The sequence below is a fragment of the Anneissia japonica genome, unplaced genomic scaffold (assembly GCF_011630105.1).
Source record: "Anneissia japonica isolate Jap-2015-1 unplaced genomic scaffold, ASM1163010v1 scaffold1231_len1163931_cov198, whole genome shotgun sequence".
Taxonomy (NCBI): Eukaryota; Metazoa; Echinodermata; class Crinoidea; order Comatulida; family Comatulidae; genus Anneissia; species Anneissia japonica.
The window spans coordinates 688,218-701,496 of NW_022728604.1; the positions used below are offsets into that span (position 1 = coordinate 688,218).

Genomic DNA, 13,279 nt, shown 5'->3' on the forward strand with positions numbered 1-13,279 from the left:
GCTAGCCCTCTAGAGGCTGAAGGTGTCGTTTCTTATTTACAAACTATTGATTGATTGAATATTAAGTTTCATACATAATTAAAATACAAAGTTATAAAAAAAAAAAATTTTTTTAAACGGACAGAGAAAACAGAGACAAGATACAAAGAATAACCTTAAAAAGTAACCAGTTACACTGACTAAGCTAGGCCTAAGTTGCTTTTAATTTCTTAATGGTCTTAGAAAATTCCTTTCATATTTCATGACATTACTACTCTATAGAGGGGAAGCCCTCCCCACTAAAGTTTACAAAATGTAACAAAATAATTGAGAAAAATAAAAGAAAATTCTACTCCTACTATTTTAAGTCTAAAGGTAGGTGGCACTCTTTCTCTGGGCCTATAGTATTCAAATTCCTGGGTCCGCCACTCAGTAAACTTTGATATGTTGAATCTTTTCAACTCAATGTAAAAAGAAAGGATAGATTTTTACTTTTCAACAGGGGCGGTGCTAGCAGGGGAGGGCTCCCCGTCGGGGAGAGCTTCCCCCACCCCAGTCGGGGAGAAAAAGCACAATTTGTCGGGGAGAAAAAAAAGTTTTATGTATTGTAATTGAAATCGTGTATTGAAATCGTTTAAAATAAGCCTTTGAAACCCCTAAATTGTCAAATTTTCGGAGGCTTCGCCCCCTGGAGCACTTTCGTAACCTTTCAATCGAAGCCCGACCACGCCCACTTTCCTTTCGGTGGGGAAATCTGACCCCTCCCTTGCTTTTCATGATTCCAAATTTTATTTTTCATGGTGAAATTAAGCAATCTATAATCGATTAAATTTCCTCCAATCAGTTAGAAAGCCGTAGCTTCTGGAGGCCTCGCCCTTGGTCCCCACTGGAGATCTTCCCCCTTAACCCTAGATTCCAGCCAATAGGTCCAGACAGCAAAGATACCCCGGGGTCCACACCTTATATGATGCACTGCGTTCATGATTTGGAATTCCCTTGAGCAGACTCCGGTGTGGTATTTTGCACACAGCAACATTCAATATGAATACAGTATTGATTGTAATTACAGTATTTGTTGAGTTGAGTGCCGAAGACAGCAGTAACACTGACTATCTAGCATTTATAAGTAATATGTGATGTTTGTATAAGAAACAAGATAAATTGTGTTTATTTATTTCATTAAGTGTGCAAAAGATTTATTTAAACTGGGGGTAAGTTTCATAAGTACCGTAATATTTACTAAATAGGAAACAGTAACTTTTATTTTATACTCACAAAACTCGCCATTGGTCTTTATAAAACAATTTAAATTTTATTTAATTCCTTCTGTATACCAGAAAGCTCAATCATCATAAACTTAAATAATACATAACATACAGAACAGAATGACTCGCCAACTAAAACTAGGTATAATGATAATGAAATATATAAGAAGTAGAATACTGTAATATATTTTCTATAGGGTTTCTTTGGAATTTTAGGAAAATGTAGATACCACAAACATAGTATTAATACTGCTACTGTTTATTACCTAGGTTTTCTTGTGCAACAATGACATTGTAATAATATTTGTTTGTATATAATAGAATGTTAATCTAAAAGCATAAGTAAGGTATATAAGGCATATGATGTGTTGCAGAAGTTGATTAGTGAAGCATTATAGTATTTTAATGTTGAAAAGAGGGGTTCATGTGGGTTCTGCCACTCCAGAATAATATTAATTCATACAAAATGACACTTAATATTCTCTGACACATCAAGGTAGGTTTTCTTTATGTAATATCTTCATCAAATCACATATTATAAATATATTTAGTTCATCTGTCAATAACTATAGGTAAATCAAATACAAATCATTGAATAGAATTTTGAGAAAATTTGTACTAATAACATCACATCATAAGATTTTAAGTTACTATATTCACCATAATTTAATGGTGAGAACAAAAATAACGTCCATATAATAATTAACCGCAATAAGTCTACATATAAGTTTTGAATAGAGCTATTGGTCTTGAAATGATTGAATTCTGATGACTACAGAGGTGTTTAGAAAGTAAATCCAGCATCGTGATAAACGTTGTAGATTTTCTCAATGGCGTTTATGTAAGCGGCAGTTCGAAGATCCAGACCAAGATTGTATTTCATACCAGTTCGCATAATTTGCTAAAAAAAAGAAACATCATTCATTATCAAAGGATTGTCATTCTTTTTGGTACATACATTAACCTACAAATGCTGATCAAATTTTTAACTAAAGCTCTGTGCGCAAGTATATTATATGAAAAATACCTGGTATTTGTTTATATGGGTGTAATATGACATCATCACACCCATATATGGGCGTAATATGACATTATGCCAATCAGTCAATTGTCACAAGATTTTTATCTGTCAGATAGTGTTTCACAGAGAGTATCAGATAGCATTTTATCAGATTTGTCTGATGAATACATTAAAGCACTGTCTGAATTTTATTAGATATATATCTGAGACAGGCATACACTATTAGAAAATATCTATATTCAACAAGGCTGATCCCTCCATTAATAAACATCCCAATTTAATAAGAACTTATAAGAAAAATGATTTATTGATTTGAACAATTTTAATAAGATCTTTAAAATAGACTAATGATTATTAATTACAAAAGTAAAAAAAAAAGAAGTAAAGCATTGTATGTCCTATCAAAAGTATGTTATACAAAATTTTGACCTACCCTAGCTGACCTTTCCATTGTGTAAGCAAGACCACTGTGGACGATATCCTTCTCGCTGGCTCCAGCAATACGAGTTTGGAACTTGTCAGATGGGACAATTGGAATGCGGCCACCAGCCTTGCCAAACTTCCTCTCTAAACTTTCCTGGACACTCTCTAAAAAAATCAAATAAATCTTTCTGAGAATAGTTACCAATTAATTTATCCCCATTATTATTCATAATTTTTATCTAATATTTTACTTTTTTATCTCTATCTTTACCATTTTTATATTATTCATCCTTTTCTTGTCTGTCTTACAATTTCAATTACAGGCTTTTCTCACAATGTTGTCCTGTATAAGAAATTTATAATGTAATAGGCTACAAACATTGACACAATGTCTGTATACTCAAAATTGGTAGAAATCTATATTCAATAAAATCATTATTGAACAGCCTATCTCAAAGAAAAATTCACCAGAAAGTGCAATCGACAATTACAGGATTGAACAATATGATACCAAGTTTCATTATAAGGCTTAAGATGTTTTTTTTCAAAAGATCAAAAAAATTGGCTTTTTACAGGTATAAATAAACCCAGGTCCTCAACGATAGAAGGATAAACAGTGAACCCACTAACCACCTATCCAATCTGCTTTCACGTCTTTACTTAATAAAATACTTGATGGTCTTTGTCCCTAGCTTTGTCTTACCTAATAAATGGGTGTTTGATTCCATTTCATATTTGAAGGTAAGTCTTCCATAGCTAACATGATTGAGGTTCTTGAGCCATTCAAAGTAGGATACAGTAACACCCCCAGCATTCAAATACAAGTCCTGTAAGATGAATAAAATGTGGTTATTCAATGAAATAGAATGGTGAGATCTAAAACTACCAGCAATAGAATTACTACCAGCAATAGAATTACTACCAAGAAATAAGATGGTTCATTTTATCATAATTATTACTATGAAGTCTATGATATGTCATGAGAATTGTTACCTCTATGCAGAATTTAATTTTCTTTAGTTATTTGGCTTGGTAAAATATGTAAAGATGTTTAATGCAACAGAAAATTGGCCGAAAAATTGTAGTATACAAATCATAACAAAATCATGAATGACATCACGAAGAACAGAGGTGAAAACATTAGCCTTTCATAGATTCACTCTCCTTTGGAAAGGCTAATGATTATAATGATATGAGTGACAATGTTAATAAGCATATGGTATAAATCATACCTGGTCTAAATAAATACACATTTACACAATTTAAGGCATGCTTACTGGAATAACTAATGTTTTCTTTTCAAGTAGAATCTTGTCAGCGGCTGGCGTGGTGGGACCGTTGGCACCTTCTGCGATGATCTTGGCCTTGATCCTAGGTGCGTTTTCTGCGGTGATCTGCTTCTCACCGGCACATGGTACCAAGATGTCACACTGCTCAGCAAACATATCTCCTTCGTACGTCTCTGCTCCTGGGAATCCCATTACAGTTTTGTTGGCCTAGAAATAACAATATATTCCCAAGTTTATAATTGGTCATTTATTCAAATATACTAATAATCTAACATATATATATATTTTTATATACAGGAATTACTTGTTTGTGGGAATCACACCGAGGATAACTCGTTAAATAATAATAATAACAATAATAATAATAATAATAATACTGTCAACGGGGCAAGAGAAAATGGATCTCATTCATGCAGTAAATAATAGAGACAGGTTCAAAAACATGATTGCCAACATCAGAATCTGACAAGGTATTTGGAAGAAGAATAATAATAATGGTTGAGTTAAAGAGCACATATTATGGAGACCTCTATATGCTTAACATGAACATGATGAACAAAAAAAAATGGACAATGAATTTACAATTAATCTAACCCTAAAAATGTGATGGGAGCAGACTGTAGCAGTGACAGCGGGAGAACAGGGGGGCTTAAGTTCCCACCGGACAACTTCCCCCCTCCCCTCCCCGTCAGAAAGAGTTCATCAGGCAGTTAGACCATAATATATATATATATATATATATATATAGGTCCACACCAAGCCAACACATGTCTGTCACAGTCTGAGAGTGCCATTTCCGGCCATCCTGAGGTTGCTATTCTTAAAAAAAATTTTCATTTGGGAGGCAGAACACTCTCTCAACCACTTCCCCTAGCTCCGGCATACGATCTCAATTCCCCCTATCGGACAGCTAACTCCCTACCCCCACACCAGAAAATATATCCTAGAGCCTCCACAGGATGGGAGGGAGGCACTCCCCTGCATTCATCCCAAGTGTTTACTGCATTCTTGAACTTGCACATGAGCCATATTGTTCATGGAGACAATAAGTTAAATGCCTTTTCCGAAACACAGAGAACTATCATAACTTGCATTTTTGCCCTTTGGCTGGTGAGAGCAAATGGAATTGAACAAAGGATTAAATATCTGAATGGATCTCCATGGTTTAGCACACAAACACTAGCTATCACATGACTACTATAACTATTATGACTTACAATCTTGTAGTCCTCTAGAGCCTTGGGGTCAATACCTGCTGGGTTGTAGATGCAACCATCGATTTCCATTACTCCAATACATTTGGCACCGTACCTTGTAAGGTAGCGTGTGGTATGCAGACCTACGTTACCGAAACCCTGTTGAAAATGATAATTTGACGCAGAAAAGTTAATATATAATGTAAAGAAATTGTAATCAATAATAAATAAAAATATAAAAAAACTCCATGTGACTCTCATTGTTGATAAATTATTTTTTTTGCTGTGGTAGTTTCCATTTCATGATTTTAATGTATTTAGTTGTATAATTCTGAACCTGTGCTATGATTCTGTTCACTTGCTTTATAAACTGGTTTTTTTTTTATTTTGTTAAAAAACAACAAATAACAACTAATAACAACTACTTACTTGGACGATAAACGTCTTATCATGAAAACCAGGAGTAAGCTCAACCGCACTCATGTATGAGCTTTCATTAATGAAATTCTCAATACCGTGCAAGATACCACGGCCGGTAGCAGATATACGTCCATGTATACCGCCCTGGGAAATTGGTTTACCAGTTACGCAGGCATGGCTATTGATATCTTGGTATCCAACAGTCATGGCATATGTGTCTGCGATCCAACTCATCTCTCGTTCTCCAGTTCCCATGTCTGGGGCAGGGACATCGATACCAGGTCCTAGTATACAGACAAACACACAGGATTATTCAAGTTTAAATTCAAAGTAAATTTATAATATAAAACATATTATTTCTTTTATTCTTTGTCAATCATTAAATTCTACTGGTCATACAGGACATAACAGCAAACCACAATAATGGAGAATTCTATATGGTTTTAATAAGTAACAGTACTATGTGAGCAGTTTGACTATTAGTTTATTATGAAATTTGTCCCATTGCGATGATGTTATATAAAGCATGTGTAATATATTCCCAACTCCATAATTCAATAGACAAATATGTTAATTAAGGAGCAACATTTACCAATGAATCCCTTCTTGGCTAATTCTATACAGAAACGCCTTGTGATTTTCTCCAACTCTCTTTCTGAGTATTGCCGTGGGTCAATTTTGATGCCTCCCTTCGCACCTCCAAATGGTACATCTACAACGGCATTCTTGTATGTCATCAGCGAAGCCAGGGCACGTACTTCACTCTCGCATACATCTAAACTGTAACGTATACCTAGATTTAAATAAAAATAAAAAGAGAAACATCCATTAGATTTTACTCAAATCATTTCTCCATAAACCATTATCAAGAATTTGTCTAGTCTTTATTCAAAAAATATTTAAAAAATATAAAGTCTTAATTGGACCCTTTTTATAATACTGAGCAAGACCTAACTCCATTAACTATCAAACAAATTACAAACAAAATGCATTATTACACAAATTATTAAACTTTTTTCTTAACCTATGCTATAAAAATTATAACATCAAAATATTTTATGGTTTTTATTCATCAAAAATTTATATCAGAATAATAAATATCAGGTCTTAATTGGACACTAATTTATACTAATTATAACAAAAAGCACTCAATCATTCAATTTTGGGGAAATTATATATCTATCTATCTGCAAATAATATGTTATATGTATGTACTCTATACTGTAGTAGTAATAAAAGTTATCATATCATATAACTGTCTATTGGCAACATCCTGACTTGGAAAATATGCGAGCTCATTATGCAAGTTTAGTGGTTAGGTCATGAAGACAGCTTGTTCATATCCAGGGGCAGGTATTCATTCCACCTTGGTGAATGCAATTATTTCATAGTTGGCAACGATCCAATTACATGTTGCGAGAACCAAACACAAAGTGTTTTACTACAGCGAGTAAGATAATTACAAAATTGCAGGTAAATGATAGGCTCTATGAATGCTACATAAAACACATTTCTACATCTTATTTATGGCTGAATAATCCACATTCATAAAACATGAGAGCTAGTATAGTGATTTATCATGTATTATGTGGAAAAAGAGAAGGTTTTTTTTTTATTAGTATTACATTTATATTTAAAGAATGAAAACAAAAAGTAACCTATAATTCTCTGTCACTGTTAGTTATACCTGTGATGTTTTTGTCTCCCAGATCCTACAGTGATATATTTTTCATATTTAAGATTGAAAGAATAAATTGATTTATGATTTCATGTTGTTAGTAGTAGCAGAGTAGTTTTATATCCTAATGCACACAGAGCAACATGCCACTTCCAACCAAGTAATGTAAATTTATTATTTATTATTTATTTTATTTCCATTCAGTTTAACTTGTTAATTACTGGGAGTATAATTTTAATGCAGACAAAATTTTGTCATTGTTCAGTCTTCAGGATAGTTGTCTTCATTTGTAAAGTTAAGTAAAATTTATATTTAGAAACCCTGGGACTGACTATTTTCATATTTTTTCTCCTATTATTGTTTTTCTGTATATAAATTTAATGAATGAAAATAAACACTTTCCTCAATATTATTGAAAAAGAACAGGTGTAATGTGTCCTGGCCTACAAGGAAGACTGGCTGATTGAGGCATGTACAGTAGCAACCAACCGACTGATAGGAATACCATAGAGAATACAATATTTCGATATGGACAGTATTTTTAATAACGTTAATTCATAATTTACAGATGTTCCTTGTAATTATAATTAGAATTACAAATCTATTTTTAAAATTCTATCACAATGTCATTTTAATATTTTTATACATTAATTATTATAAATTTATGATTAGATTAAATGAAAATCAATAACATTATGCAAAGTTCATTCATAACAAGTTTACTAGAGGCATACCGGTAAATATGATTTGAGTCATCCAGTGACACTGTTGATGCTGACATTTTGAAAGCATAAGACAACTGATTATGCAATTGATTAAATACAAGACATGACACTGTGATGAGACTTTGCCAATGGTATGTCTTTACATACCAATATTTATAATAAGCAGATACTAACTATATATCCATTCGTTTTAACTTCAAAATAATCATGATAAAGTTATCCTATTATGATTATACTGTGGTATTATTTATTGCTAATTTGAAAATTTTAATATATCAATCAATGCACATTTACATATAATTCAAGTAGTAATTGTTTATTATTTAAGTATAGCTAAGGCCAGGGTAAACTAATATCATGGACATTAATTATATGACAAAATTATTTTTTTATTTATATATATATGTAAAATTTTTTTATTGTGGTAGAGATGGCAGCCAGTCATAGGTCTACGATCTCAACTGGAATCTGAAAACTATTAAAGGATGAATTAGTAATATGCGAACCAACCAAAATATCAGATGACTTCTACCTCCTTGATACTACGGACTAAAATCATTATTTGATATCACTGAGGTACAATAGGAAATTGCCATAGGTCCAAGAGACATCTATGCTAGCCTTTTTTTCAGCCCACATTCCATTTCCTGTAAAAGGCTATGTTTCCTAAATCTACTGACCCTATTATGACTCTATTATAGTTTCCTTCATAGAGAATAGCTTATTGTTCACTTAGGGCCTTTCTGTTTATTATTGAAATGGTTCAGTTTTATAATAACATATTATTATTATTATTATTATGTTACTATCTACATGGCTGTATAGTAAAAAGATTGTTATTATATACATGGGGTGGGAGGAATCTGTAAATAAAAAAAGAAAATCTTTATGCATTATTATTATTATTAAATACATTACACCACTTGCATGGCAAATAATATTTTGCATTATCATCTTCATCATCATCATCAACAACATCATCATCATCAACACAAAGTTGTAGCTGTAGAAAAGTAATACAAAAAAATGAAAAAGATGTAATTGTAACTACCTCCTTTGCAAGGTGTTCTGTGCTGGCTATGCTGTGCTCTGTATGCCTCTATCAAATCAAATGAACCATCATCTCGTTTGAAAGGGAAAGTTAAACTGAGAACATGATTTGTTGGTTTCAAAAGTTTTAGAATTCCTTTAATCTACAAGACAAAAATAAACAAGAATACATGCAACGCTAATATATGTGGCAAAGACAAGACAAACCAGTCACTTGTTTTTGGTTAATTATACAGGAAGGTTAAAAAGTAAAATGAGAGCTATAAAATGGTAAAAGAATCATTCAAATCCGACATTTCCTTATGTGATAACAAGCGTTTAAACATAAAGCTGTTTAAAGAATAATATTTGAGAAATCAGCCTTCAAAGTTTTGAGTTCGGGCATCTCTCAGGCAGAAACCATCACCAAAATCTTTAAAAATAGCATGATGCATAGATATAAAGGTTATTTTAGTGCAATAAAAAAGATTTCAATAAATTTGACATTCCAGCATGTTTTGGCCTTTATCGCTGAAACACGATTTGTGACGAGTGACTGGTTTGGCTTGTCTTTGCCATATATAATATACAAACGAATTTTACGCAAGATTTTGTTACCAAAATATATTACATTATAATTTATATCTTTTGTAGTGCTGTATAGTGTTACATAAAATCCAGTCCCTATTAACAGGCTTTCACTGCTGAATGTAAATAGAATTAATAATAAAACAGGTGTAAAGATCTCAGAATATATATTATTACAACAATAAACTGACTCAAAACACATGGTTTCATCTCATATCATATCTCATAAAGTCAAATAAAAAAATGATTTCTTGCCCCCTTCCTTATCTTCTTTTGGAGCTGCATATTATATATTTACAAATGTAAACCACCTAGACAATTGTACTACAAAAACCCAAACAATCTGAAGCAACAAGTATAAGGGTGTCAGAGGACCTAAATTATTACAACAATCATGTTTTTTTTAAAATATGAAGCCAAAAAAAAGAGCCAATCACTAGCATGTATTATGTATAATGTACATAGTGTCTTTCTACTACTAGTTACATTATTTACAGTTTCAATATTATTTTAGTTATTGGTATAAACTTTGTTTTAATTAATATTATGTGTAATTAATATTATGTGTAATGCAGCAGCAGTTGCATTATTTGGTTGAAAAATAAATGCTTATAAGAGATCCATATGAATAGGACTATTGTAGCACATCCCAGGTCATTTCGGATGACCCTGGCTGATCCAAGGGTAACAACAACCTGTATTTTAGTTATTGGTATAAACTTTGTTTTAATTAATATTATGTGTAATGCAGCAGCAGTTGCATTATTTGGTTGAAAAATAAATGCTTATAAGAGATCCATATGAATAGGACTATTGTAGCACATCCCAGGTCATTTCGGATGACCCTGGCTGATTCAAGGGTAACAACAACCTGTATTTTGGAACACAGCACAAGTAGAAAATTGACAAACCTTGTTGACATCTGTTCCCTTACGTTTTGCATCCATTTGTTCTATTAACTGAGCCTCGACCATTGGTGCTGCTCTATCGTAGAACATAGACACCATTTCAAAGAAATCTACATCATCTGCAGAAGAAGACATTTACAAATAATTACAAAAAAATGAATTCTTTATTCAATAATTAAACCAAAAGTTCAATTTGAATTTCTTCTACTAAGAAACGAGTGCAGCTTTGATTTGGAAAAATATCTGTAATTATGCGATTGATCTTGCAATGGAGCCTGACTACACAGCTGGTGGTAGAGAGGACTAGGCCTAGCCTGGGTTTAGAAACATGCACTGGGCCTAGGCCAAATCTCTTGAATATGCACGCCTGGCCAAGCAAGTGGAGAATAGGCCTAGGCCTACTCAGAAATGCAATTTTACCTGGTGCTTCGGATGAGAGCGAACGGACTTGCGAAAGAGCCGGTAGTCCTACTTGTGTCTTCAATAAACTCAGTGATTTTGCTACTTTTGGACAAGCAGCACCTCTCAAGACTCCGCCTAACATATTTAATATAAATATGTATAATATATAATATAAAAATATATAAAATTAACCACTGAAATTAGGCAGAGTCGTAAGATTCAGCTCAGCTGATACACTCGGATCAGACTCAGTTTAGCTGTGTAATGAGAATAATGGAGGTGTGTCGATCATATGATATCAAATATCCAATCATATGTAGTGATGTGTACAGCGAAACAACAAAGGTACACGCCCCTTTTATGATGTCATAAAATACGAAAACGTACGCGATCGCATCGAACTCTCTGTGGTTTGAATGATTCAACATAAAAAACCCTTAACAAATAAAACCCAATTATCCATATCATTTTCATAGGACCCGATTCTAATGTGATTTTCCGTTAAAAAGCACGAGTTCGTTTCACAAGAAAAATGGTACCGGTTGCCAGGTAGATACTTTTAAAAGGGCATGTTTCAAAACTTGATAATCATCGGCATCCTTAGTGGCCAATCGAGAATATACTTCCAATGCACCCCCTGTCAAAAGAGCACTCAAGTTAGTAGCCCAATCACACTGGGACCATTTCTGTACTTTCTGTCTCTTATACACATCTAGATGTGTATAAGAGACAGCTCTCATGCTCTTAAAAGAGTAATTTTAGCTCCTGTTTAGTGAGAAGCATACGAGCACAGCAAGAAAGTCATGGCTGACATCCCATGTATTTTTGACGACAGCAAAAACATGCGGCTAAAAAAGGGGCATGATAATAATCAACATTTTTTAAGTTTGACTAAAACTGGGACTATAGTTACTTACATATAATCTCTTATTTATATCTAATTCAAGTTGCTTTTTTATGCATCTCTGTAGATTTCACATAATATGAGAAAACTAGTAATTACACACATTATCTCCTGTCTCTTATACACATCTAGATGTGTATAAGAGACAGAATTAATGCAACATTACAGTTAATTATAATAAACTTGTCCTTGTAGTATAGATTTTGAACAGCTTCTGGACTGTCATTTCATTATAACATATTTTGGTAAGGCGAGACTTTTTCTATTCCTTGTTTTGCATACTTATTTTTTTTAAACATCATCTGAGGAGGGCGGAATAAAAATAAAAAACTAAAAATATAATTTTGTTTTCTTATTTCGGAAATAGTTTTGCCAAAATCAGCCATACGAAGGGGAAAATAAAATTTTATTGGTGAATGTAAAATAGGATGGTTAAATGCTTCAAATTTATGTAACTAGGTAGAAATAGGCCTATCTTATCTTCAAGGTGCAGAGGGCGTAATAAAAATAAAGAAAAACTTAGTTATTTATTTATTTGAACGTGCACTTTCGTTAATGTCGATTCAGTTAATAAAAAGCTACTTCTATGTGTTTTCTAAATTTATAAAAACAAAAGGTTTTTATTCATTGTTATATAGTATAAGGCCCACGTCAACACACTGTCTGTTTCTTTTACTTTAACTGCTTGTAACTTAACGCGGTTATTAATAGTTGTCCGTCTCTTAGCAGCAGTGCTACATGTAAAAATGGCCTATAAAATAATTTCTTTTATACCGCCAGTGATAAAACACACCCTTTGTGCTTTGTCTAAAATGAAATAGTTCAAAATGCACAGGGAACGCAAACAAATGCAACCGAAAACGAGCGGTAAACATAACCAGTAATAACAGCTGTTGTTTTCATAGCGCAACATTAGCGCAGTAGTTTTATCATAAGCATTGTTTCAGGTATTCTGTCTGTATTGAGCTTACAATGTAAAATAGGCCTAATTCTGGAAATTCAAAACCCATCTTTAAAATTAATTGCTTTATTTGTATACTTCACATAAAGCTTTAATTGAAAATTATAACAAGAAAATATTTTCTCCATCAATCACCAGACATATTATAAATAGTGTCCAATTTATGCATGGTCCCTTAGATTGGCTCATAAACAATAGGTTTAAGGACTATGCAAAGTAAATCAAAATTCTGTAAATCAGCAAGAACAGAATGTTGTCATTTGATCGTATTTATTCAAATAAACACCCTCCGCACAACACCCCCCCCCCACCACCAAAAAAAGTCCCATCTAGAGCCTCATTTGAAAACGCCTCCCTCGAATAAACGCCTCAAGGTATTTATTTTTTCATTGATAAACGCCCTCCTAAATGACTGTAAACAAATCTAATGGAAGTCACATCCCTATTAATCTTTTACTCCAGTAGAATTATATTTTGACTAATCTGTCTAT

General features: G+C 32.8%; 1 protein-coding gene across 1 annotated transcript; it reads right to left on the reverse strand.

The window, feature by feature from the left end:
- Positions 1–1,265: 1,265 nt before the first annotated feature.
- On the reverse strand, positions 1,266–11,204 carry LOC117114396 (glutamate dehydrogenase, mitochondrial-like). The gene is made up of 10 exons (XM_033258054.1): positions 10,942–11,204; positions 10,525–10,640; positions 9,048–9,189; positions 6,186–6,386; positions 5,603–5,877; positions 5,195–5,332; positions 3,966–4,184; positions 3,392–3,515; positions 2,699–2,853; positions 1,266–2,145 (listed from the first exon to the last, which is right to left on the reverse strand). Exons 1-10 carry the CDS (start codon positions 11,063–11,065, stop codon positions 2,029–2,031), a joined length of 1,611 nt encoding a protein of 536 aa, XP_033113945.1. The 5' UTR covers positions 11,066–11,204; the 3' UTR covers positions 1,266–2,028.
- Between the last annotated feature and the right edge of the window lie 2,075 nt (positions 11,205–13,279).

Excerpts from the sequence above, each read along its gene's own strand:
- LOC117114396 (XM_033258054.1), bottom strand. The coding sequence starts at position 11,065 with ATGTTAGGCGGAGTCTTGAGAGGTGCTGCTTGTCCAAAAGTAGCAAAA. Across the intron at positions 5,333-5,602 it reads ATAAGACGTTTATCGTCCAA|GGTTTCGGTAACGTAGGTCT; the intron begins GTAAGTAGTTGT and ends CATTTTCAACAG. Across the intron at positions 2,146-2,698 it reads CAATGGAAAGGTCAGCTAGG|CAAATTATGCGAACTGGTAT; the intron begins GTAGGTCAAAAT and ends TCTTTTTTTTAG.